The sequence below is a fragment of the Patagioenas fasciata genome, chromosome 21 (genome assembly GCF_037038585.1).
Source record: "Patagioenas fasciata isolate bPatFas1 chromosome 21, bPatFas1.hap1, whole genome shotgun sequence".
In the NCBI taxonomy this organism is placed as follows: domain Eukaryota; kingdom Metazoa; phylum Chordata; class Aves; order Columbiformes; family Columbidae; genus Patagioenas; species Patagioenas fasciata.
Genome location: NC_092540.1, coordinates 5,621,470 through 5,648,176, shown reverse-complemented (window position 1 = coordinate 5,648,176; position 26,707 = coordinate 5,621,470). Strand labels below are relative to the sequence as shown.

Genomic DNA, 26,707 nt, shown 5'->3' with positions numbered 1-26,707 from the left:
TTCAAGACTCTACACTTGCCCTTGTTCTATTTCATTAAATGTTTCCCTGCCCAACTCTCCATCCTGTCCAGGTCTCTGATGGCAGCACAGCTTCCAGTGTCACCACTCCTCCCAGCTTGGTGTCACCAGCAAACTTGCTGACAGTCACTCTATTCCCTCATCCAAATCATTGATGAATAAATTGAATAATCCTCAACCCCTCTCGCCATGTTTAATTCTAAGGAGGCCTTAGCTTTCCTAGTTGCCTCCCTACACCCTCTGACAACAGCCTTATCTTCTCCCCAAGTGCCCAGCCCCTCCTTCCATGATCTATAAACTCTCCTCTTCCACCTGAGCTTACCCAGCAGTTCCCTGTTTAACCACGCAGGTCTCCTGACTCCTTCCTTGACTTCCTACGTGTCGGGATGCTCTGATAACAGATCGTTTCTGTGTTGTACGGACCAACACATCTCAGTGCCCCCAGTTCCACCCTCCCGCTCCCCCAGTTTTCGCTGAAGAGTTTGCACTCTGTGCTGCTTGTAGGTACCGCTACACCCTGGAGGAGCTCTATCCAATGATGAATGCGCTCAAGATGCGCGCGGAGTCGTACAATGAATGGGCTTCCAACGTTAACGAAGCTCTGGAGGCAAAAGTTAACAATAAAAGAAGTAAGTGTCTTATCTTCTGTCTGCAACACCTGATTTTGGACAGCTAGTCTTTCCAGTTTTACTTTCTGAACCTGAGTAACTTTTTTCTTAAACTTATGTGCTAATCAAAATAAATTGTATATGATTTCATATTTTAAAGTAAGTATTTTAGCTGTTACAGTGCCAGAAATTATTCTAAGCTGTTTCTGGGTGACTTTATAAATCACTTTGACACAAAATGTAACTGAAGTTGAATTAGAAATGTACTTAATATATTGTGTTTATTCACCCTTACCATTTAAAATCCATCCCAAAAGCAGACTTTGGTTAACTTCCTGTCTTTCCCAAAAGGTCTCATCAATTTTAAGGCTTTGATAGAAGAGTCAGAGATGAAGAAGTTTCCGGACAATGATCTACTGCGACACCTCCGGCTGGTCACGCAGGACGCAGACAAATGCGCCTCGGTTGCACAGCAGCTGCTTAACGGCAAAAGACAAACCAGGTAAACGTTCCCCTCTGTGTTTGCAACAGAACCGAGCGATTGAAGACGGATGCCAGTGAATTCACCTTTTCTGCATGTTCAGCATCCTGAGCTTTCGGTCTCTTCTTCCACCCTGTTTGACAGTTGGGCAGTAAATTCATCCTAATGTTCCCTCGAAGGAAAAATTGGTGCGATATTTCCAGACAAAGCAACGCCCGACAAGATACGGTCCACTTGTCTTTGTGCCGCGGGCACTGAAATTCCATCAGTGATGCATATGTCGTTACATTCGTTACACTTTGCTCCTTGTGGAAGAGTCAAGTGTCTTAACTCCTGAGCTGATGATGACACAACACTGTCGGAGATCCCTGACAAATCTTTGTTCTATGGCAGCACTTAGGTTGTATCTTCGAGGTTGTTAGCTTGAGGAATTTGAAGATAGGGCGGTGCTTGGGTAATACGTTCTTCGTGAACTGGATGGCTGGTTGCCCAGTCCCGCCAGCACTTCCCGTGTCTAAAATGAGTCGAAAGGAGTCCAAAGATCCAGAAGGACAAGGCCGCATCTCCTCATTGCATCAGTTCCATTGGGACTGTATTCCGTGCTGGTTTTTCTCTGGGGAGCAGAGCCCGACCCCCCCTGGCTCCAAGCTCCTTTCAGGCAGTTCAGAGGTCAGAAGGTCTCCCCTCAGCTCCCGTTCTCCAGCTGAACCCCCCAGGTCCCATCACACTTGTGCTCCAGCCCCTTCACCAACTTGTGACAGTTCTGCAGTTTAGATGTGTATATGTACACGTGCACCTATGTATATTTATGTATACACACATAAATCTTTGTTTTAAAAACTTGTGCCTTTTCCTGGAAGATACTGCAGAACTTCCACAAAACCCAGTAAAACATTGTGAACCGTAAAATAACCCATAAAATAACGTGAGACTTTGAAATCATCGTATTGTTCAGCTTACTGTGGATTTTGGAACTCCCAATGTGATGTCCCATATCCTTTAAAAATACCTATTTTTAACATAGAATAGTGAATTAAAATGGGGTTTGTAGCGTTCCCATTCCAGCCATGCTGGCGTATCCTGCTGGGATGGTGTTTTCCTCTGTTCTTTCAATGACCTATTGTGGATTAAATTGGAGCCAGCGCCCTAAGAGATTTCTTTCCTTTTGTGTTCAGGGTTCTCAGACCAATATTAATTGATTTAATATTAGCCAATTCGTTAATACTTCGAAGCCACTCACTTGATACAATGCTTTTGGATAAAATGAACGTGATGATTTCAGCGTAAAGAGGGTTTTTCAGCAGAGCCTACACGACCCATGGATGTGAAACCCATTCAGAATCAGGATTTGTTCTCTTTGGGTACGGGCATGGGGATTGCTCACTACAATAGCTGTTGCAACATAACTCAATAGTTTGGCCACAATTGCTTTGTGTTCTGGAAAAAAAAAGCCTAATTTAATTCCATAATAACCAGTGCTCTTCCAAGGCGGAGTGGTTGTTCCAGAACACTGTTTAATATGAAAGAGCGTGTTCAACAATAGCTTATTCTGCTGTCGCCGACTGAAGTCTCCCCATGTATGTGAGCCCTAGGCTGCTTCTGAATATTCTATTATTTGGGAGTAAAGTTGGACTCACAAGAAATCCAAAGCAGATTTTTGAGATGTCTAGGTTTATTTCTTTTTCATTATGATTTTTAGCTCAGTTGTGTGTAATTGCAGGTACCGCTCCGGAGGAGGAAAGTGTCCAAACCAGCTGACGGTGAATGAGCTGCGGCTGTTTGTGAGGCAGCTCTATGCCCTGCCCTGCGTCCTCAGCCAGACCCCCTTGCTCAAGGTAACCGGGAAAGAACACAAATGTTTGCCATAGTGATGTATTTGCTATAGTCCTGCTATGTGCTCCGAGGATAAATACCTTTAAACGGGCAGACCTGGCTGATTTGTGCGCCGTGTGAGTTAAGAACGGAGCTCTCTGATCCGCTGGTGGTCATGGTCAGCAGGGTTTTGTACTACATGGGGGAATCAAAATGGTGATATTTGACAAAGTAATGCAAAAGAAGCAGCAGGATGACCTGGGTAACCGCAGTTTGGGGTCAGTTAACGGGTGTCCTGTGAAGAGTGAAGCCAGGTTTAGCTGAGAATATTGAAAACCCCGTAGTGCTCCGAGTGCCAGGTCTCTGTTCGTATCACTTTGTTAATCCAGACTCAGCTCTGTGTTAGTCGTGTCAGCAGATCCATCCTGATGCTCGCAGGGAACGCCCCAGGTAACCCCGTCACCTGCTGTGACCGCAAGTCAGGTCACTTGTCCCACCACCATCAATCACCTGGTACTGATTATTTGCTCACCAGATGATCAACCCTCAGATGAGCTGCAAATAAGTCAAGATTTGATTTCAATACTTTCCAAAACGTTGTGTATCACACTGAGGGGTAATAAAACCCAGGAGCTTAAATTCTGGGCAGCTGCAATTCCTGGCTTAAAGGCGAATGGCTTTGCGTATTTGAGACTCTGGGAACCAAGAGCCAACAACTGAACCATCTCCTCAGCGCCCGCACAAGGCAGAGACGCCAGACAGCGTCGTGTAACTTTGGATTGGAACAGACCAGTTCAACCCAGCTTTACGATGTTGGGTTTGAAGCTTTATTGGGTCTGGAATGTGTGAATCAGGCTTTATGTAATCCCATTTACAGTTATTTGTTTATAGCGTTGGAACTCCTTGAAGTTATGGAACTGTTTAAAAAGCAGGAGCTCAGCAATGCCAGACGTGCAAACAGTTCTGTCCATCTGGCGTTCCTGAGCGGGACGTATCACACACACACTGGGTATTGGTCTGTGTCATTCTTAAAAATCCTAAAGTACATGTAGTCATGGAAGTTAGGCTGTTCATAGAAACCACCAACAGTTACTGGAGATCAGTTTACAGTTCTCTATATCTCTAAAAAGGCTTTTTATCCACTATGGGTGAGATTTGCCTACCCTGGCAAACAACCTCACTGGCAAAACACCAAGGTGTGAAGCGAGAACTTGCGGCTGGAATAGCATTTCAGCCGGTGCTGGAAGCGTTGGACTGGATACAGAATGGTTCCAGCCTTCGCAGTGAGCTGGTTAACTGTCCTGCATCCTCGGCGATGTGCAAACAGCACCTTCCTGCGATAATTATCTGTCGAATGTGCGGAGAGAAAGTGTTGCACTGCAGAAGTGCCTGTGGCTCAGTGGGCCCGTGTGGTGCAGCTCAGACCCTTCACAGCGCAGCAGAAATGGATCCCAGCAGCTCCAGGCCCTTCCCTGTGTTCTGCAAAGCCACCGTCATCTTAACCTTGCTGCTTTTCAGCCTTGCTGATCGTTCCAGAACAAACCAGGACACAGCACTGATGGAACATTTCAAATTTCCCGTTAGGTCCTTTCTGCTCTTTTTGACACCTGTGCTGCCATCAGAGACCTGGACAGGCTGGAGAGCTGGGCAGGGAAAATGTAATGAAATAGAACAAGGGCAAGTGTAGAGTCTTGAATCTGGGCAGGAACAACCCCAGGTTCCAGTGTAAGTTGGGGAATGAGCTATTAGAGAGCAGTGTAGGGGAAAGGGAGCTGGGGGTCCTGGGGACAGCAGGGTGACCATGAGCCAGCACTGGGCCCTTGTGGCCAGGAAGCCAATGGTACCTGGGGTGGGTTAGAAGGGGGTGGTCAGTAGGTCAGAGAGGTTCTCCTGCCCCTCTGCTCTGCCCTGGGGAGACCACACCTGGAATATTGTGTCCAGTTGTGGCCCCTCAGTTCAAGCAGGACAGGGAACTGCTGGAGAGAGTCCAGCGCAGCCACCAAGATGCTGAAGGGAGTGGAGCATCTCCCGTGTGAGGAAAGGCTGAGGGAGCTGAGGCTCTGGAGCTGGAGAAGAGGAGACTGAGCGGGGACGCATTCCTGGGGATCAATATGGAAAGGGGCAGTGTCAGGAGGATGGAGCCAGGCTCTTCTGGGTGACAACCAGTGATAGGACAAGGGGTAATGGGTGCAAACTGGAACACAGGAGGTTCCACTTAAATGTGAGAAGAAACTTGTTGGGGGTGAGGGTGTCAGAGCCTGGCCCAGGCTGCCCAGGGGGGTTGTGGAGTCTCCTTCTCTGCAGACATTCAAACCCGCCTGGACACCTTCCTGTGGAACCTCAGCTGGGTGTTCCTGCTCCATGGGGGATTGCACTGGATGAGCTTTCCAGGGCCCTTCCAACCCCTCACATTCTGGGATTCTGTGAGATATTCTAGATGTCATAATTTGCCGTGCACACTGTGAGCATTGCAATGTGGCGTTTGCCAGGAAGCAAACACTTAAACATTTAAGAGATTTGGCAGTGGGTTTCCTTCTGATTTATTGTTGCGTTTGTCTCTTTCAGGATCTTCTCGATCGCGTGGAAGCTTTTCAACAGCAAAGCCAAAAACTCCTTTCTGCAGAAATGCCCAGCGCTGCGGAACTTCAGGAGCTGCTGGACGTCAGCTTTGAGTTCGACGTGGACCTGCCGCAGCTGGCCGAGCTGCGCACGCGGCTGGAGCAGGCGCGCTGGCTGGAGGACGTGCAGCTGGCGTCCTCCGACCACGGCTCCCTGACTCTGGACGACATGAGGCGGCTGATAGACTCAGGTGTTGGACTCGCTCCCTACCCAGCAGTCGAGAAGGCGATGGCCAAGCTGCAGGAGCTCCTGACTGTGTCCGAACACTGGGACGACAAAGCCAGAAACCTGCTGAAGGCCAGGTAGATGCTGAATCTAGTGTTGCGTTTTGGAGTCCCACCAGCTGTTTAAGATGGAAACAGTTTGACTTCTCAAGGGGTTCTTGTTCATTCTGTTCACAACGCAAAGGCAAAGCTGGTGCCATCCAGAAGGGAAAGGGATGAGCGAGTGGGGTGCTTTGGAGGGTTCGTGGTGCTCCGCTGTCCTTGTGCAGGTTCTCCGTCCGCCACAGGAAGGGTTTTAAGACAACTCATCCTTCCCTTCTACCTTTGTCCCTCCGCAGTGTCACGCTGGAGGGTGCGTGTCCACACAGAGCTTGGATATGTGCTCCCAACTGGAAAAATGTGATTATATAGGCTATTTCTAACATTGAGGAAATGTTCCAGAGAAATCGATGCAGGGGAGAAGGAAACAAGCCTAATACATCCTTACTGAGAAAGATTCTCTTGCTCGTGGTTTTGACCTTCTAAATTATGAAGTAAAATGGGGGCAGCACAGTCTACTTAAGGCTTAGAAGGGTGGCTCCAACTTGCACACAAGGTTTTCTGCCCTTAGGATTCCTGATTTTTTAAATTTTTCACATTTTTCCACCAACCTCATAACTGTGAAAGCATTTGAATGCTGCTTACTCACTCGTAACCACAGGATTTTAAAATGGTACCTTCACAGGAGCACAAAGCTGGGATGAGCTTGGTTTTACCCTCCAAAATACGATGCATTTGGGTTTAAACTTCTCTAAAATGTCAGAATCCAATTGTGAAATGCAGAAAATCCACCTCCACTTCTTTCGCCTTGTAGTGTGCAGTCTCGTAGTTGGTGCTGGTTTGAGGTTTAAGGAGGGTCCAAGGGTCTGTCATTTAAAACTTACCAAATGTTAACTCTCCCTTAAGCTCAAAAGTGTGAATATTGAAAAGACAGAGAAATATTTGTATGTGTTTTTAGCATTCCTGGTAGGCACCCATAGCAAGCATTTCTAAGAGGGTACCCGCATTACTGATGCAGGCTGTGCAGTACAGGACGCACCGCCGTGATTGGTGTAACTCTCCGGTTGTAATAGAGCGGGTGAAGAGCCCAAGCGTGTGGCGGTGTCTCAGGCGCTGTTGTGTCCCGCAGGCCGCGGCAGTCGCTGAGCAGCCTGGCGGCGGCGGTGAAGGAGGTGGAGGAGATCCCGGCGTACCTGCCCAGCGGGGCCGCGCTCAAGGACGCGGTGCAGAAGGCCAAGGACTGGCTGCAGGAAGTGGAAGGGCTGCAGGTGCGTAAACGGCTGCTTGGGGAGGGACAGTGAGGCTCCCTGAGGCCAAACTGCTTCATTGGAAACATCTATTGCTGCAGACACGGCGCAGTTACCCCTGGGTGCAATTGTTTTACTACCCTTTCTAAACATGATTTGTACTCCTTCACCTTTGCAGTTAACTGACTGCAATAAAATCCCTAAAGGAGCTATTAAAAAAAGATCATAAATTAAAAAGATATTATATTATGGAACTTTAAGGTAAGTTTTGCTGATCTGCTAGTAACAATTCCCCGGTAGCCATATTTTTATGTACCATTCTGCGTCTCGCTGCGCTCCTGTGGTGTGGAGCGGGTGACACAATTAAGTTTTGCTTGCTGACCGCTGAACGAACAAAACCCCTCAAGTATTTGAAAATCACCAACAATAGTTTTTCGCAGCTGCCATTTGCTCGACTGAAATAACTCCAGCGTCTCCTAAAAAGAAATAAGGAGACGGGGCTGATCAGGAATATTCCTGGATCAGGCAGTGGTCCTGTCCTTGTGTTGTCTCCAGTTTTCAGTGTGCTTTTCTGGAGCATCCCCAATGGTACAAGGACACTGGGACCTCTGATGAGGCCCCATCCAATTCCTTTGTTTCCACATCTGTGTCTTCAGTGGTATTTCAGACATGTTCACACATGCGTTAGCCATGCAGCATGCCCAATCTCAAGGCCGTTTCGTGTTTTATTCCGGTGTGGTCAGCCTTTGATGTCACCTATTAAATTACTTGTAGTTCTGTAGTAGTTCTCTTGGAATTTTGAGGTGGAAGTTACTTGGTTTCCTCTTCTTCCTTGCCTCTTCCCTTCATCCTGTTGCATTTTTGAGGCTCCTTCCAGCTTTGTGTGATTTCCATTTCCACGTTCACGCTCTCTTCAAAAAGCCGATGGCAGAGAAGCAAGAAGTGTCTTCCCAGCAAAGAGATCTGGACAGGTTTTCACCTTGGCTTCCAGCACTTCCCACTTGAACTCTTGAACATTTCAGTTTGTCGAGGGTTTGATTGCAGGGTGACAATCAAACCCTGGCAGATGTGGTGTTCACCTCCACTCCTCCCCCCTTCCCCCTTTCATCCCTCCCTCTCCCCCCTTCCCACTCAGCACAGGCGATCGGGAGGGAAAGAACAGAGAGAAGAGAGCTGGAAAAATTAAACATGTTTTACTAATGCTACTGATAAAATAGAGAAAATAATACAAAATATACAAAACCAATCTTGAAAGTCCCAGCAACTGCAGAGCCAGCACCCGAAGTCCTGGACTGGACTCTGCAGCCAACCGGAGCTGGATTCAGTCTCTCACTGGCCTCAGTTCACAGGGACAACTCGCAAGGTCCTCTCCTAATGTCACCATAAGGAAAACGGATGAGATCCTCGTGATCTCCCACTTTTATATGAAGTATTCACGTGAATGGGATGGGATACTCAGTTGGTCAGTTTTTTGGTCACCTGTTTCTCGTTGCCCCTCTCGCGAGAGGTGAATCTGTCCTTATCAATAACCTCACATTCCATTGCTGTGTTCACCAAAACATGGATCTGGTTCTCCAGGAAAGTGCAGCTCATATGAAGCTTCAGCTGACAGGGAAATTCACTACAAGAGAAACTTGTTTTTAACAAAACCAGGACGCAGTTTGATTTGCGGACCCGGTTTCCTTTCCTGTGTCTTTAGTTTTTTTGCTTTTACAGTTCAATGGCAGCTTTGATTTCAAAAATCACTTGTCACAGGCTTTAACATTTTGAAGGACAAAGATCGTGCAATAATAACTTTAGTTTGAGTGCTGTCCCAAGAGGGCTTAAGCGAATTGTTCTCGATATTTGCTTATTTCTTGGTTTGGCTTCTGGAATTCTGCCTCCTGAATATGGAAAAATGTGTCTGTATGTGCCAAGAATTTTTACTTCAGTTCTGCAAGGCCTGGGAGTTGCTTCTGACTCTTTTTTAACTGTCATTTGGTATCTTTCCCCATAAAAAGGTTGTATTAATTTTCCCTGTGTACCTAATGACCGGAGCACGAGATGCGCAAACATCGGGATAACAGTTGTGGAAGGGACTGAGGTGTCTAAGCAGTGAGTTGTTAGACAAGCTCTACCTTCCACGAATCACAGCGAGTCACTGAGATTATCTGAAGTGAAATGTCTTATATACATGGAGCTTTTATTAATTGGACAGGCTGGAGGACGCGTCCCTGTCCTGGACACGCTCGTGGAACTGGTCACGAGGGGCCGATCCATCCCCGTGCACCTGGAGTACCTGCCCAGGCTGGAGAACCTGGTGGCCGAGGTCCAGGCCTGGAAGGAATGTGCAGCCAACACCTTCCTGGGCGAGAACTCCCCGTATTCGCTCCTGGAGGTGAGAGATCCCAGCCCTGTGTTAACTCAGGAAATAGCAGTAAATATTCAGTGTATTTGCAGAATTGGTTTAGGATTAGATTACTTTAACATCATTTTTATAGACTGATGTATGCTTTTAGTGGTTTAAACTCTTAAAATTATTAAGATTTAGCTATGCTTTTAATCAGTGGCTAATAAGAGCCTGCTGTGCCACAGTCTGACGTTGGCAATATAAATATGGGAATATTGAGTATGTGTGGCACTGAATTTACTTCAGCAGCCGCAGGAGCGCAGGTTCGTACCCACTGCACATGTGGCGCGGTGACAGACAGACAGACAGCGGGATGGGGGCCAGGCCGAGCCTGCACCTGCCTCCCGTGCACCGCAAGTGTGTCTGCTTGCAGCCCCGCTCAGCCCGGCCCCTCACACTGTCCGGACAGATGGGGACACGGGGCACCCCTAGAACCCTCTGCTGGTAAATCCTGCAGGGGCGGTTATAGAATAATAGGATCATTTTTGTTGGAAGAGACCCTCGGGATCGTAGTCCAACCATAACCCAACTCTGGCACTACCCATGTCCCCGAGAACCTCCTTTGAAACCCCTCCAGGGATGGTGACTCCAGCACTGCCCTGGGCAGCCTGTTCCAATGCCCCACAGCCCTTTGGGGAAGAAATTGTTCCCCACATCCAACCTCAACCTCCCCTGGCGCAACTTGAGGCCATTTCCTCTTGTCCACAGGTGTTTGCCTGCTGCCCATTTTATAAAATCAATTTTTTAACCTTCCAGTTGTCCCCATTCTCATCCCAGTTCACCAGATCTTTGGAGGAAGCTGCAGAACTCCTGTTCGAAGCAGTCGGATGCGGCTGTGTGAGGACAGGACAGCTGCATTAACCGCGCTGCAGACAATCACACTGCTCTGTCCCCAGGTGCTGTGTCCGCGCTGTGACATCGGGATGCTGAATCCGAAGAGGAAGCAGAAGAAGCTGAAGGAGCCGGTGCCGAGCGGAAAGAAGAAGAGCACTAAGCTAGAAACTCTGAGCGACTTGGAGAGAGCTCTGTCCGAGAGCAAAGACACCGCGTCTGCGGTACGTGCTTTGAGCCTTTTCAACTGGGATTTCTGATGAGTTCTGTAGTCTTGGTTTCCGTTTGCCTCTCCTGCAGCAGTGTTGTATTCCACTCTTTCCTGCTTGCTCTGCTGTGCTGCAGAAGGATTCCTATGACTGATTTCTGTGCTTGCTTCAGGCTCCTCAAAATTGCTTTTAGTGGGAAAAATGTGTTGTTTTGGGGCATGGAAACAGCCTTACAGTTCAGCGGGTGATGCCCGTGGCCTAACAAAGTGCAAGAAAACATAACATCAAGACCTGTTTTACACCACCACACCAAAACCCTATTAAAGATAAGGCTTTCCCAAGTCTGATCCTTTCAAAGAACACAACCTGACACCATCTATAATTAAAACAAACCCATAAATAATTAAAGCAAACCTCATGCATTATGGAGTCAGTAAAACGCTGGTTCTGCATGGAGCAGGTGTAGTTGCGGGTGGTAAAGCCCAACGTTGTACCCGCCGCGCTCAGCACCGCGTGTACGTAGCGGGCTGTGCTGTGCCCAGGTCCCGTATCTGCCCATGCTGGACAAGCCATCTGAATTTTGCACAGCTTATTTTCCTGTAATCATCACATTTCAAAGCCGTGCAGTTTGAAATGTCTGGTTTGTACAGATTTATAAACCTTCCTGCATACGTGTATTTTTATATCCATAATGCGTAGAATTTATTATTTGCAGCTGCTACTAATAGCGTTTATTAAATGGAAATACACTGCTATCTTTAATAGCAGATAATGCTAAAGATGCTGTAGAAAAGGCAAACACCTGAATTTCAGTTGGTGTTTGCAAAGCCCAGAGTGAGTCCAGAGTCGAGCTGGCCCTGGGCAGTGTGTGCGATGTGGGGATCGGATCATCGGTTCTGAAAACTGCCCACGTATGGTTTATGATACAGAATCAGACTTTGTATTTGAGAGATGTTCATAGAGAACAAACCAGATCTGAACCTGTTTCGGAATTTAAGCTGCTTTAATGCAGGTAATGGGTTTGTAGAACAAAACACAAAGGATTTGGGGCAGAGAGGAAGGAAGTCAGGTTATTTTTGCAAAGGAATAAGCTTTGTATCTCTGGGCCTGATGGGCAAATGGGAGGGAGCTGAAGTCGCATCACTGCACATCCCTGTAACCGCTTCACTTCAAATATTGAAAGCCTCAGAGGCTGCGGGGTGAGGTGTTTTGTATGAGGAGTGTGAGTGTGCAGAGCTCGGCCCGCGCTCCCGGGTAACGCCGCTTCGGCAGTGACGTCCCTTCTTTGACGTGCGTTTCAGATGGCCACGCTGGGGGAGGCCCGGCTGAAGGAGATGGAGGCGCTGCGTGCCCTGCGAGCCGCCAACGAGGTGAAGGTGCTGTCGAGCGAGGAGGACACGGAGCTCAAAGTCTGTCTGTGCCAGAAGGAGCCGGCGGCTCCCATGATCCAGTGTGAGCTCTGCAGGGGCTTCTTCCACACCGCCTGCGTTTCGGTGCCCAGCGTGTTGCAGGGACCTCGCGTGTGGCTCTGTCCTCACTGCCACCGATCGGAAAAGCCGCCTTTAGAAAAGATCTTGCCCTTGCTGGCCTCCTTGCAGCGCATCCGCGTGAGGCTTCCCGAGGGGGACGCCTTGCGGTACATGATCGAGAGAACTGTGAACTGGCAGCACAGAGCACAACAAATGTTGTATTCAGGGAATCTCAAACTTGTCCAAGACAAAGTTGGCTCAGGATTATTGTACAGCAGATGGCAAAGCACGGCGGGGCCGCTGCCGGAGACAAACAAGGTGAGGCCGGTGGGTGGGCAGGGACGGTCTGTGCCACCTCTCTGGGTGCAGGTTCCCCGTGTGTGGCAGCGTGGGGTGTTTGTGTGTTGCTGTGCTCCGTTCAGGCGCTGCCAGGTTGTGTCTGTGCCCTCGGCTTCACCTTCTGCTGCAGTCCTGGCAACAATCACTCCTAACGGGCCCGGTTTTCCTTCTTTTCCTCCCAGCTCCAACATCCTATTAACGCCAGAGCTGCTGAAGCCGTTGTTTCTCAAGTGCTTAGTGTTCAATTGGTCTTTATATTATCTTCCAACAAGTATTTCCGTATAGTTTTAAGTGTTGAGAATTAATAACATAGGCACAAACCTTCCAGTGTGTTCCCAGCTTCACTCTCCGATAGGTTTCAACAGGGTATCTTCATCTGTTACTGCTGCTCCTCCTCCTCATCACTTACAACTCCCAAGCTGAATGTTCTGCTAATACTGAGTGAAGCCACAGCAACTGTTTCAGGCAGCATCACGAGGGAGCTTCAACTTCCTCCAGTAAAGATCTTTGAGCAAAAAGCACAGGGCAGGTGGGAAATGGGTGAAGCATTTCTCATTTTCCTGAGATAATAAATCTGAAATACAAGGTTTGTGCAGCATAAAGACACGAAACCTCCCAAATACACTGTGTTGCTTTTACTTTTTGATTGCAACACTTTATTTTTTGCTAGTGCAACCTTGCTAAAGTTAGGCTGTGTGTTTTCAAACATAAAATGTGTCCCGTGTGCTTGAGGAGGTGCACATGGACACCTGTATGTGGACATCTAAGACAATTTCTATGATCATTTAGGTTTGAAAGTCTATTTTTACTAGACCAGCTCAAAGAGCTGAAAAACAGTAGGCAAGGCTTAGGGCACGTACATTGATGCTTGGGTCAGAGATAGAATCAGTAAGCAGAGTTTTAGCTCAGTTTTAGCTCGGTTTAACCATTTTTGTGTGGTCTGGAGCTCAAGTCCATAAACCTCCCAAACTGAGGAAGCTCCAGCAGAGCCAGTTCAGGTCTTTGTGGCTCTATTTCCAACATCAGGAGCCCCATTTAGTGGCAGAACATCTGAGGAGGGACACTGGCTGGGGACCCTTCCTGGGGACAGTGGCACCCGGGGTTGGTCACGGTGGCCTCTGGAGCCGTCCCGGCACAGCTGCTGCACCAGAGCTTTGGTCTCGATGGTTTTGAGGTTTGTTTTGGTAAATCCAGTGTCTCAGCATTACTGTCCTGTCACAATTGCATTTTCCCCATTTTGAAAGGGGCCCAGACACATGAATAGTGAGATACACGATATTTCAGAAGGCGTCTGTGCGATGCCTTTCTAACGCTTGCAGGTCCAAACCTTTGCGTAATTAAGCGCGTTTTGCCTCTGGAGTGTCCTCTGTGCGTGCCGAGGTAGAGCAAAGTGCTCCAAAACAGGTCGGTGTCTCGCGGGATCAAGGACATGAGAAACCGCTTTGTTATTATGAACAAAAGGAGGAACCTCAGCTCTACCCGGAGTCGGTTCGCAAGCTGCAGTCCCTGTTTCCACCCGGCTGGGCTCACCCCACGGTGACTCTGCCGCTGAATTCCAGCAGTAAAGTTGCTTTTGTCTTTTTCTGGGTGAAAGATGAAGGATTTGGGTGTCTTAGATTGAACAGTTTGCAGGAATACAAGATGTAAGGAATTTTAAGAGAAACAAGTTCTGATTCTATTGCAGTTATTTGACAAATCCAAACTACATGTTTAGTGACAATACCTGTGCATTCTGCTTTGTTTTCTAGGTTTCCCAGACGATTGGAGCGATGTCGTTCTCCATGCCTCATGACTGGGATAACAGAACCATATATTTACATTCTACATTTTCTACGGGACAGCACTGCATCCCACTTCATGGTTTGTAGTTTTCACTTGGATTTTTAGTTTTGATTTTTCTTCTTGTCACTGTGTTTGGTGAGAAGAGAGCACGTCCTGGTCAGCAGGAGGTGGCCAAGGTGGGAGGCGCAGGGCTGTGCAGTGGCTCTGGATGCTTCTCCATCCTCTCAGCAGCGTTGCAATGTCACGTCCAGCTTTGGCAGAGGGGGGAAAAGTTCTCAACGAGTCCAATTTCCCCGTGTGCAGTGAAAATGAGCTGTGATAGGAGAAGAGGGATCGGCTGAGGGCTGGACCTGTCCTGAGTGAACAGCACGTGGCTGTGGGGGCAGCCACAGAGTCCCAGAATCCCAGAATGTCAGGGACTGGAAGGGACCTGGAAAGCTCATCCAGTGCAATCCCCACATGGAGCAGGAACACCCAGCGGAGGTTCCACAGGAAGGGGTCCAGGCGGGTTTGAATGTCTGCAGAGAAGGAGACTCCACAACCTCCCTGGGCAACCTGGGCCAGGCTCTGACACCCTCACCAGGAACAAGTTTCTTCTCACATTCAAGTGGAACCTCCTGTGTTCCAGTTTGCACCCATTGCCCCTTGTCCTGTCACTGGTTGTCACCGAGAAGAGCCTGGCTCCATCCTCCTGACACTCCCCCTTTCCATATTGATCCCCATGAATGAGTCCCCCCTCAGTCTCCTCTTCTCCAGCTCCAGAGCCCCAGCTCCCTCAGCCTTTCCTCACACGGGAGATGCTCCACTCCCTTCAGCATCTTGGTGGCTGCGCTGGACTCTCTCCAGCAGTTCCCTGTCCTTCTGGAACTGAGGGGCCACAACTGGACACAAGATTCCAGGTGTGGTCTCCCCAGGGCAGAGCAGAGGGGCAGGAGAACCTCTCTGACCTACTGACCACCCCCTTCTAACCCACCCCAGGTCCCATTGGCCTTCCTGACCACAAGGGCCCAGTGCTGGCTCATGGTCCTGCAGCCAAAAGGGCTGCAGGAGCGGGGAGACCGTGGAAATTGTAGAAGCAGGGTAGGAACAGGGCAGGGAGGTGGTGCTGGGGACCAGGGGCTGTGTCACCCGCAGGACACAGGCTGTCTCAAGTCACAGAGCTGAGCGCTGGGAGCTGCAGGTTCTATGCCCCCTCCCTGGCTCAGCCCCATGTCTGTCAGTGCTGGAAGCTGCATCGCTTTACAACCAGAAAAGAAGTTATTTATCATTTCTTTTCTCCTGCCGCAGGATGCTCCAGGGACACAGGCCTAATCTTATCTTCATGTTTTCAAGTCAGTGCAGCTTAGCCCATGCTAATTTTACACTAGACACTTCAGTTTAACGTTACAGTTAAACCAAACAAGGCTGTTCTTTGTACAGCCAGCTTTACTTTTCAGGCCATATTTGACTTGTACTAAATACTGTATTAAAAAGCTGATACTTACCCAATGATTTTGGCCTCCCCAGCTGTGACTGTTTCCAAAGCCCAGGGCAGGTTTTGGGAGCTCAGCCCCAGCGCTGGGTGGTGCCTGTTGGGCAGGACTCGCTTGCAAGGCTCATCCTCTTGGCTTTTTTTCCTCTCCTCTCTTCACTGCGCTTATGGATCCCACTCAGTTTGTTCATCTTACCCACTCGTTACCTAGTGAGAGGTTCATCACGCATCTTGTAGCTTCAGAAGCAGGAGGAATTGCAGAGAATGATGGCAATTCTTCCTCGAACCAGCAGAAATGCAATCCTGGAGGGTACCGAGCCGCAGCCCAGTAACTTCTGTGCAAAGCTTTATCTTTCTTCTTAACCCTGCTGTTAAAAATGAGCAGTGAGGAGGGAAGAGATAAGAGTTGCAGATTTAAGAATGTCTTTTGCAGTTGTTTTATATTCTACCAGAGATGCATTTTCATTGTCTGTGCAGTTCTCATCGGTGCTGACACTGAGTAATTCCTTTTCTCCTTTCTCTGTCTTTCACCACAGTCATTAGCACGGAGCTGGATGAGCTGATGATGGAAGCTCAGCTGCTGCAGGTTTCTCTACCTGAAATCCAGGAGCTCTACCAGACCCTGTTCACAAAGCCAAGCCCCGGCTCGCAGTCGGAGCAGAGGTCGGCGCTTGGACCTGCGAATGAAAAGGCAAGTGTCTGATCAGAGCAATGGCCATGGGGCACTGGGGAGCAGAGGCTGTGCCTGAACCCCTGACCATTACAGAGGTTTGTGTGTGTGTCTTTACTTCCATGAAAATACCTTTCCCTTGTTCAAAAGGGATCAAGAAGTAGATAACTTAATCAATTTGTTACAAACGATTGAATTTCTGATGAGGAAAGGCTGAGAGAGCTGGGGCTGTTGAGCTGGAGAAGAGAAGCTGAGAGGGATCTGATCAATGGATCAATATCTCAGGGTGGGTGTCAGAGGATGGACCAGACTCTGTTCAGTGGTGCCCAGCGCCAGGGTGAGGGGCAACGGGCACAGACTGAAACACAGGAGGCTCCATCTGAACATGAGCAGAAACTTCTTTGCTGGGAGGTGCCAGAGCCTGGCCCAGGCTGCCCAGAGTGGGTGTGGAGTCTCCTTCTCTGAGCCATTCAAACCCCCTGGACCCACCTGTGTGATCTGCTCTGTGACCCTGCGTGAGCAGGGCTGGGCTGGGGATCTGCAGAGCTCCTGCAACCCAACCAGCCTGGGGTTCTGTAATATCATTTGTGGCAATAGAATCTGATTGTTAGGGTTCCTGTCCATATTTTACAGACATTTCTGTAAAAAGGACCCCCTGTCCTTTGCTCCCCTTACACATCCTGCTGCTGCTGAACACACAGCACTCTGTCGAATGCCACACTTTGATTTAAGCCTATTTATTCCCAAAAGCAGGCCATGTAATAACAGGATAACGAGCATTACTTGCACACTTAGGATTTTACCAAAATGTCTTTCCAATAGAACGAGTGTTGCCGAGGAAAAAAAGATGGAATTAGTTACATGGAGAGAAAACTAAAGCGGCGTTTTGAGAGAGAGAGCTTCTATGATGAGAAGAGAGCGAGAGTAAAAAAAATGAGAACACCCAAAAAGAAGAAACTGAAACTGAGTCACTCGAAGGATCTGTGCACTAACAAACTGGAGAGAGAGCGGGAGCGTCTCCTGGAGGTGCCTCGTTCCAGCGAGAGCCACTCGCTGCCCTCGGACACGTCGTTCTCTGAGCAGGAGGACTCCGAGGATGAAGACGCCATCTGCCCCGCTGTGAATTGTCTCCAACCAGAGGGAGATGAGGTCAGTAGAGGCTGGGCCGCTGCGCTGGGCTCTGGGACATTGAGCTGTCCCGAAACCATCTGAATACAGAAGGGTTGGGTACAAAGGCTCTTGGTAACCCAGAGACAGTGTCTGAGACCGCAGGGACAGATTGGGAACGATCCCTCCCACCTTCTCCGAGAGCAGCTGGGACTGGGGAGGGCAGGGGGACATGAGGACATCTGCACAAGGGTGGGAGGAGGAGCTGGGGCTGTGCAGGCACTGAATGCCTCTGGGCTCTGGAAATAAGGGTGTAGATAAGGGTGATGAGGGTCTCTGCTCCCCAGGAACAAGCGCCAGGAGCAGAGGAAACGGCCTCAAGTTGCGCCAGGGGAGGCTGAGGTTGGATCTTGGGAACAATTTCTTCCCCAAAGGGCTGTGGGGCATTGGAACAGGCTGCCCAGGGCAGTGCTGGAGTCACCAGCCCTGGAGGGGCTTAAAAGGTGTTTAGACGAGGTTCTTAGGGACATGGGTTAGTGCCAGAGTTGGGTTATGGTTGGAATCTGTGATCTTGAGCAATTCTCCCAACCAAAATGATTCTCTGATTGGCTTTGTGGGTTGCAGCCTTTCCAAAGTTGGGGGCAGCGCCTTGGAGCTCTGCACAGCCCCATCCGTACTGGAACATGGAGAACGGGGCGTCCCCAGGTGCTGGGGGGCTGTGGTGACATTGCCTCCACAATCTTGCCATGGGTGGGAGAGCAGCAGGAGGGACAAGGGACGTGGGCCCTTGTCTTGGTTTCAGTACAGCACTGACCAGTTGTGGAATGGGCCATTTCTCACTCATGCCAATAGATTAAACGCCCAGAATGACTAACGAACGCTGGCTTTGCTTGGTCCTTCTCTGAACGGCATTGTGTGTCTGTTCCTCACCAGGTGGATTGGGTCCAGTGCGACGGCAGCTGCAACCAGTGGTTCCACCAGGTGTGCGTGGGCATCTCTCCAGAAATGGCTGAGAAGGAGGATTACATCTGCGCCAGCTGCACGGGGAAGGACTCGCAATATCGGAAGTAAAAACTCCCTAAACCATTCAGGACTCGAGTACAGAAGGTTATCAGAGTTTTCCAGTAAAGCCGCAGGGGCTGGTTTAAGAACCAGATTGCAAATGGTGCTACTTCTATCCTTATGGGATCATTTTCCAGAACTCAAAACAATTTTTGACACTTTTGTATTTTCCCTTGATCTGTTTGTGGTTGTTGAGGTTTGAGATGCTGACTGTTTAGCAGGGGTTTCCACCAATTTGGAAAGCATTTGAAACATGCACCTTTGACTGTACAGCATTAAATTACCTCTCTGGGATTTACCGGCGTATTTAATTCAGCTTGGTTTAGGTGCAAAAAAAAACCCGCACCGTGAATTTTCCAATAAATCCTCTTTTGAGGAAATCCCTGTTGACTCTGTTAACTCTTTGGAGACTTTAGTTTTTTTCCACTTTGTTTTTCGTAGATTAGGTTTATTTATCTGAGCAATAACTTCTATGTCTGGTTTCAGTGACTGGAATGACAATTCTGAACAGCGTGTTGCTTCTAGCATTGGTTGATGTACAGAAAGCAGATGGTAGGTCCTAGTGTCACTGACGGCCCGGTGATGTAGAAGACAGGAAAACAAGACAAAGCTCTGTAAAGTAATTGCCACAGCTGTATTTTGGCTTTCTCCTTTTTTGGGTAGCTTGTATCAAATGTTGCAGTTTATATTGTGGAATAAACCCCTGGTTATGTTATAAAATTAAATGTTGGTGTTTTTAGAGAACTTACAAAGCAGTTTCGTTTCCCTCTGGATTGATACTGGTTGCGTTGCTGGCTCCTCTTAGTTGAGAGGAATCCATCTTTAAAAAAAGAAATACAAAAGTCACAGTATTTTTTTTACTGTGCTTGTATTTGAAAGGAGAATGCAGATCGCAATGTTAATCACACCAAAACACTCCCACACTTTTTTCAAGTCTTTTGCAAAGCTTTTCCAAACCTGAAATTATTTACAGGTTGGGTGAACCAAAGGGTTGAAACTACAATTTGTGGTTTGGCAAGGGCAGGACTGGGGAATTCACACAAGAGGCAAAGTGGGGGCAGCTCCTTCTGCGGCTTGGCCGGTGGCTTCAGCCAAGAGGGCCGGGCTGTCCCCGCTGCTGCGTTTTGGCTGAAAACCTGAGGAATGAGGATGATCCTGGACCGGTTGTGGTTCTGTGAGTGGCTCTTGAAGGAGCTCAGCCTGGGGTGAGCGGAAGCAGCGCAGGCAGCACCATGGGGTGGGACTTTGCAGGTGGTTTGAAGCCGCTTGCACCACACCTGAGTCTGCACCTGAAACCTTCTGGAGAGGAATTCCTGGTGCAGGATGGGGCTGCTGCTCCTTTGGGAACGGGGGGACAGCGGCATGGCCCCGCAGCCTGTCCAGGGTGGGAGCTCTGGAGCCCTGGGAGATGGAGATCGATGAGATCATAGAATCATTTCAGTTGGAAGAGACCCTCAGTATCATTGAGTCCAACCATAATCCAACCTAACTCAGGCACTAACCCATGTCCCTGAGAACCTCATCTAAATACCTTTTAAACCCCTCCAGGGATGGTGACTCCACCATCTGTGTTTCAATCCAGCACAGGCCCAAGGGAATATCATCATTTTGTGGACTGCAGGGACTAGAGGAGACGTTTGTGGTCCTGCCAACATTTCTCATTGGGATTAATGAATGCAGTAGCATTAAAGCATAATGGTTTTCAAATGACCGCACCTTTGCTTGAGAATTGTCAAGAAATGGGAAGCGCGGTCCCTGGGTGACCTGTGCCTGCAGTGCGGGACGTCTGCGTATGGATCTGGGTTTTATTTCCCACTGGAATTGTGACCTCAGGAAGGGGTGGGTGGAGGTTGCTGCTCCACACGGCTGGGGCTGCTGGATTTCATCCCCATGTGGATGCTTCAAGCTGGATGTGGTGGGGGTTTGACTTTGGCAAACTAAATAAGCAAGAGATTCGTTGTTTGCTTCATGGTGGGCTCTTCTGTGAGCACGTTCCTCAGCAGGGAGGATGATGATGGCAGAACATGCTCAGCAGCCAGGTCTCTTAAGGTCAGCCACCCCTTTCATCCATCTTCTTATCTGTCCTAGAACCAGCAAAACAATTCCCTGCCACCCCACTCTGCCTCATTCTTTTAATGTTTTTTCTTGTAGAATGAAGCAACCAAGTCCATCAACCTCCCTAGATTGCTCCAATCCTAACTATTTAATAATAATAATAAGGGTTTAGGAAGGGATGGTCTCCGGAACACAGGCAGCAGCTGCCTGGAAGCAACACTAAGGAGCTGAGCTGAGTCTTGGGTGAGTCAGGACATGAAGGTGCTTTTCCACGGGAGAAGCTGAGGTGCAGCCTCGGAAAACAGCTTTGTCCTTTCCTCAGAAGTGAACAAGCTGCGTGTCGAGAGCTCTCCATGATGTAAACATGTCAGACTCTGACAGCAACAGCCCCGCACCGAGAAGAGCATCAATACAAATAACAGCAGTGTCTGGAAGAGGAGATAAAGCAGTCACAGGAGATTGATTGTGCTGCAGGTTCAGCACTCAGCTGCTATTTGAGACAGACAAAAATGGTCCCAGCGGGTCCCAGTAAAAACATCTCGGGTAGAAGGAACAAATATTTGATGAAAAGAATGAAAGGACGTGTGATGATGCGACATGGCGCTGGGTCCAACATTCTGAGTGCCGAGAGGAACGTTTGCTGAAAGGTGGTTGAAAAGAAATAGTGACACACCTTAAATTCAACACGGTGAATGAAGGTACCTCATGTACCTCAGCTTTTCAAGTTCTGAAATGTTTGTTAATCCTGCTGGTTGCAAGGAATTTTTTAGAGGGATTTGGCTGTTCAGTTGCAACACTGGGCCAGATTTGATGCGTGTGCTTCCTTACTGCGAGCTGGGCATCTAAAAGTGTAGGAAGAAAAAGTAGTAGAATGAGTAGCTCCCTGTGTACAGAACATGAAATTCAAAGAGCATCTCCACTGCCTGTGGTTTGTTGAGGACAAACCGATGTTGGAGAGCGTTTGTTGGGTGTTTGGGCTGTTTCGGTGTCTGTTGGGCTTTGGGGTTTCATGTTCATGTTGGAATTAAATCTTAACCAAGTGGGGGGTGGCTCAGGCACGTACCATGGAGTGTCCCTGGTCACCTTGTGATTGGGGCTGATGCTGCGGTGGTTCCTGTTCCTGGTCCCGATCCCTCCTGCACGTCTGTGCTGGTCCCAGCTGCCCAGCTCTCTGCAGGGTCTTCCTTGGCGCGAGTCCGCGGGGGAGCTCGGGGGCTCGTGCGCGTCGCCTGGGGGTTGAAAGATCACAGGAGGAAACAAGTTCAGCGTAGACAAATCTTTTCATGCTGAGAATATGATCTTTTTGTGGTGACTGAGCCTTCTTCCCTAAAGCACGTGAAGAGAAAAGGAGGATGGCAGGAGCCGCTCAGCTCAGGGGAGCTCTCGGTTTGCTGGCTTTGCAGAAACTGTGTGAAGGGACCGTGCAACGTACAAAGGGGATGGGAATTCAAACCTGAAAAAGCCCGGAAGAATCAAATAAGCATAATTTCTACAAATATAGAAGGATGAATGGAGCATTCAGAGCAGTTGTACAGTCACTTAAGCAAAAAAAAGGATTACAGGCTAAACAGGCATTGCTCCAGTCCTTCCCAGCTCCGTTCCCTTCTGCCCCTTGTTCTCACAGTGGGAACTCAGCACCAGTACTGGTGGTGAAAGGTGATTTGAGGGACCCAGAGCTTTTCCTGGGCTCTGACTGACCCCTGGTTCCCGCCATGACAGGAACTCCCAGCTCTGAGGAGACGCTGCAGCACAAAGGGGCCTCTCGGGCTCCTGCTCGGGGCAACCGCAGGCGCTGTGCAGGAACCCGGCTGTTCCCTCCGCCCCGTGACTCACACCTGGAATCTTGTGTCCAGTTGTGGCCCCTCAGTTCCAGAAGGACAGGGAACTGCTGGAGAGAGTCCAGCGCAGCCACCAAGATGCTGAAGGGCGTGGAGCATCTGCCGTGTGAGGAAAGGCTGAGGGAGCTGGGGCTCTGGAGCTGGAGAAGAGGAGACTGAGGGAGGGACTCATTCCTGGGGATCAATATGGAAAGGGGCAGTGTCAGGAGGATGGAGCCAGGCTCTTCTGGGTGACAACCAGTGATAGGACAAGGGGCAATGGGTGCAAACTGGAACACAGGAGGTTCCACTGAAAGAGAAGAAACTTGTTCCTGGTGAGGGTGTCAGAGCCTGGCCCAGGCTGCCCAGGGAGGTTGTGGAGTCTCCTTCTCTGCAGACATTCAAACCCGCCTGGACACCTTCCCGTGGAACCTCAGCTGGGTGTTCCTGCTCCGGGGGGATTGCACTGGATGAGCTTTCCAGGTCCCTTCAACCCCTGACATTCCGGGATTTTGTGACTCCGCCGCCATTTCCCGCTCCCATCCCGCGGTTCCGCCGCGCCGCCAGGGGGCGCTGTGAGCGGCGCGCGGAGCCCGCCCGTCCCTCCCTCTCTCTGTCCGCGGGGCGGGACGGAGCTCCCGGTGTCGCTCTCCCGCGCGTGCGTGCCGGGCGTTTGGCGCGCGCGGCGGCCCGTAGCCCGCGCGCGGCGGCGGAGCGCGGGGGGGGGGCGGGGCGGGCGATGGCGGGCGCGGCGGCGGCGGGAGGAGGAGGCGGGGGAGGCGGCGGCGGTGGCGGCGCTGCTGGGCCCGGACCGGTGGCGCAGGGGCTGAAGGAGGCGCTGGTGGAGACGCTGACCGGGATCCTGTGCCCGGTGCAGGCGGTGCGCGCCGCCGCGGAGGAGCAGGTGAAGGTGCTGGAGGTGACGGAGGGTGAGTGAGCGCCGGGCAGAGCGGAGCGGGGGTTTCCCGGTGGGGACAGGCCGCTGCCGCCTTCCCCGAGCGTTTCCCGGTACCGGCGCCTCGTGGCCTCGCGGTGGCCTCGGCCAGAACTTCCAGCTGCAGCTCTGGGGCCGGCGGCGGCTTCTTCTCCACCGGTGCCCGTGGGCAGCCCCGGCCCGGCCGCGGGGGCTCAGCGGCAGCTGCCCCGGGTCTGTTCAGGGCAGTGGGAGGAGAGGGGAACGGCCGTGGGACTGAGCCCACCAGGGGTACCCCTCTTCTCGTGGTCCTCCCTGGAAACCCGTCCTCTGCCCAAGGGCTTGTTGGACCCCTGCTCTTCCCACAGCTCAGCCCACTCTCATCCGCAAGAGGCTCTACCAACTGCAGCAGCTTTGGCTCGGGGGACCCAGGGAATGGCAGCAGATGTGCCAGGGAGGGTCAGTGGGACATGAGGAAAAGGTTCTTCACCCAGAGGTGCTGGACACTGAACAGGCTCCCAGGGAGGTGTCACAGCCCAACCTGACAGTGTTCAAGAAGAGACTGGACAACGTCCTCAGACACACGGGGTGACCTGTGGGGTGTCCTGTGCAGGGACAGGAGTTGGACTCCATGATCCTGGTGGGTCCCTCCCAGCACAGGACATTCCATCATCCTATGCTGTGTGAGGACTGAGTGGCTCTGAGCTCGCTGCTGGCAGCATGCGGAGGGCAGGTGGGTGCGGAGCAGCGGAGCTGTTGCTTTGGGCACCGTGTTGTGCCTGAGCTGATGTCTCCAGGTTGCTCACAGGGGGGTTCTGCAGAGGCTTCTCGCTGCCTGGTGTGTGCAGGCCAGTCCCAGTGATCCCCCCACCTCTGGGGTTGTGTCCCTGTGTCCACATCCTGTGTGTGGTTTGTTTTGAGTATGGTCAGGACGTAGCTGCACCCTTGTCTTTTGTGAAACTCCAGTGCCAGGGTTCCATTGTCTGTTGTGGAGAACTGAGGACAAGCAAGACACTGGAGATGGAGAGCTGAATGATGTCTGAAAAGACAGAGCTTAAAAGAGCAGGTACCCTGAATTCAAATAGCGTAATTGTTACGTTACTCATCTGGCCTTTTCATGGTAGCACTAAGCTAGCTCATGCACTCGCTGCTTTTCCTGGGTGGAAGCTGCACTAAAGAAAAATCTATTGATGGTAATGCTTTATTTCGCTTCACCTTGAATTTTCTGACCCATCCCAAAGAACCAGAATCTGTGGAAGCCACTGGAAGTTTTACAGTTTGCTGCGATGGGAGCTGGAGAACGTGTCAGTGCAGCCCTTGGCCATGAGTTGTTCCTGTGGCCCAGCAGCTTGATGTGGTGGTTGTTCATGGGCTCTCCTGCACATTTTGCCTTATCTTTATCTGGTTGTGCCATTCTGGAAGTGTTTTATGGAGTGTTTTGAATTTTTTCTGCTCTTAAAGTCAGAAATGTTATCAAAGGAAGTTCATGGTAAAGAGAAGGAAGGTTTAAGGGTGTGACTGAGTCAAGAATAGTGTTTTGATAACTTTATACTTTTTAAACTTTATGTTGCTTTGGGAATGAGGCTGGGCTGATGAAAGGAAGGCAAATTGTTTGGCAAAATGTTTCTTGTTGTGCAGTCCCTGAACTTGTGCTTGTAATGCTCTCAGGTCAAGTCTTCCTCGATGCATTACTGGGCAGTCTGTGCTGCTGGAGGTTTTAGTGAGTGATTCCAGAGTCTGGAGGTGCGGTGAGGTTCATCCACCCCAGAGCCTTTGCCTTGCAAAGCTGCTACAGTCACTGTGCTCTTCAGTGGCAACTTTTTTCCCCAAACAGTCTGAATCTTACCACAAGAAATATAAACCAAGTTTGGGTAATGGTTTGGGTAGCAGATTTCCAGAAAAGAATATTTTGTGAGGGTTATGGATGCCCCTAAGGTCCCTTTGAGAGCCCAGGAACGCAACAGAATTGTATTTGGTGGATAACGTTAAGGGCAAGAGGAATGGAACCACCTACACTTCTGTTTTTGACTGTTTTACAAATATCTCACAGTCACTCAATACTGCTCTGTGGCTGCAGTCCCAGAGCTGCACAGGTCTGTTCCTGGGACCTGGAGGAGGTGATGGGTATTTAACCCTCTGCCGCGGGTTGAGGTGACGCCAGGCTGGAGGGGAGGTGTTTGGACAGGACTATGGGCTGAGAGGAGCCTCCTGACGTCCAGCAAGGACAGACGGCGAGTTGTGCACATGGGACAGCAAAACCCGCTGCTGGGTGCAGCGCTGGTGGCCGCTGAGCTGGAGGGGGCCAGCAGTGAGCCCTGGGGGCCACCTGCATGAGCAGGGTCCAGCGCAGCGATCAGCACTTGTTAGGCCACGTCTAGAATACTTGTCTGGTTTTTCTCCCACTCCCCTAGGAAAGAAAAACCGCAATAAACAGGAGTGAGTTCAGTAAAAGGCCATCGAGTCGCTTGAGGAACTGCAGCACTTACCTCATGAGGAGGTGCTGGGGGAGAGGGGTTTTCCAGTGTGGAGACAAGAGGGTTTTGGGGGTGGATCTGGCAGCAGCTTTTGGTAACTCTGAGGTGGTTGTGAAGACACTGGGGGATGGGAAGGGATGAAGGAAATTGGGCACAAACTGAAGCAAAAGGTTCATACAAGGAGAGTTTTTATCACTGTGAGGAGAGCCAGGCTTTGGGGTCTGGAGAAGCTGTGCTGTTTCCATCCTTGATGATCTCCAAGAGCTGCCTGGAAGATGCTCCGAGCAGCCTGTTCTGATGCTGCTTTGACCACAGGGCTTGGGCTGGAGACCTCGTCAGGTCTCCTTCAGCTGATTTATTTTGCACTTCTGTGATGCCTCCTCTTGTCCTAGTCAGGCAGCACGGGAAGAACAAACTGTATTCTCCTTTCTGTGCTATATTCGCCTTTCTGTGCCGTCTTTGGGATGGAGAATCTTGCAGAAACCAAGAGGAGGAGCTATAGGAATAGTGTTTGCTGACACCATATTACTGAGGTAAAGAAATGTACATCATGCGTGTCAAAAGTGCTTTAAAGGAACAAAAAATGTATCATTAAGCAGCGTAAAGCAGATGCTGAATGTAAAAGTGAGACCAGCAGAAAAGTGCACAAATATTGGCAGTTTTAATGAAAAATAAATGGAAGTAGGCAAAGAAAATGAGTTCCTTGTGTTGGTGTTGACTCGCTGTGTTGAAGGGCACCTACAGCAGACACACTGGAGGATCTACATCAAGTTGAAGTGTGAGTAGGAGCAGTTTACTTACCAGTTTACCTTAAACAGCAAGTGCTACAGGGTGGATCTCCACGAGTTTCAACAGGACTCAAACGTTAAATAACTGCGCTATGAATTGTGTTGTAAAACTTGATGCTTGAAGTCACCGGGATACCAGGGAAATGTGAACTGGTAACAGGGGACAACGTTTAGTGAGGACTCCGAGGTGAGGAGCGGAGGGTGAATATTGGGGTTGTCTCAGGTGAGTCGCTGGGGCTCTTGCAGTGGTTTGAAGAGTGGAATGAGGAGAGCTGGTTGTCGT

At 50.0% G+C, this 26,707-nt stretch overlaps 2 protein-coding genes across 2 annotated transcripts in view; both read left to right on the top strand.

Annotated features, from left to right (window-relative positions):
• The window catches only part of KDM5B (lysine demethylase 5B), a 59,227-nt gene extending 40,098 nt beyond the window's left edge, over positions 1–19,129 (top strand). Inside the window, exons 16-27 of the mRNA XM_065854366.2 lie at positions 523–647; positions 978–1,128; positions 2,828–2,942; positions 5,485–5,840; positions 6,931–7,069; positions 9,246–9,425; positions 10,334–10,492; positions 11,779–12,264; positions 14,034–14,145; positions 16,075–16,229; positions 17,031–17,357; positions 18,249–19,129. Coding sequence (XP_065710438.1) covers positions 523–647; positions 978–1,128; positions 2,828–2,942; positions 5,485–5,840; positions 6,931–7,069; positions 9,246–9,425; positions 10,334–10,492; positions 11,779–12,264; positions 14,034–14,145; positions 16,075–16,229; positions 17,031–17,357; positions 18,249–18,386 — 2,443 coding nt within the window. The 3' untranslated portion in view covers positions 18,387–19,129. The remainder of the gene's footprint in view (positions 1–522; positions 648–977; positions 1,129–2,827; positions 2,943–5,484; positions 5,841–6,930; positions 7,070–9,245; positions 9,426–10,333; positions 10,493–11,778; positions 12,265–14,033; positions 14,146–16,074; positions 16,230–17,030; positions 17,358–18,248) is intronic.
• Positions 19,130–22,973: 3,844 nt separating this feature from the next.
• IPO9 (importin 9) overlaps positions 22,974–26,707 on the top strand; it is a 35,580-nt gene continuing 31,846 nt past the window's right edge. The window contains exon 1 of the mRNA XM_065854495.2: positions 22,974–23,178. Coding sequence (XP_065710567.1) covers positions 22,989–23,178 — 190 coding nt within the window. The 5' untranslated portion in view covers positions 22,974–22,988. The remainder of the gene's footprint in view (positions 23,179–26,707) is intronic.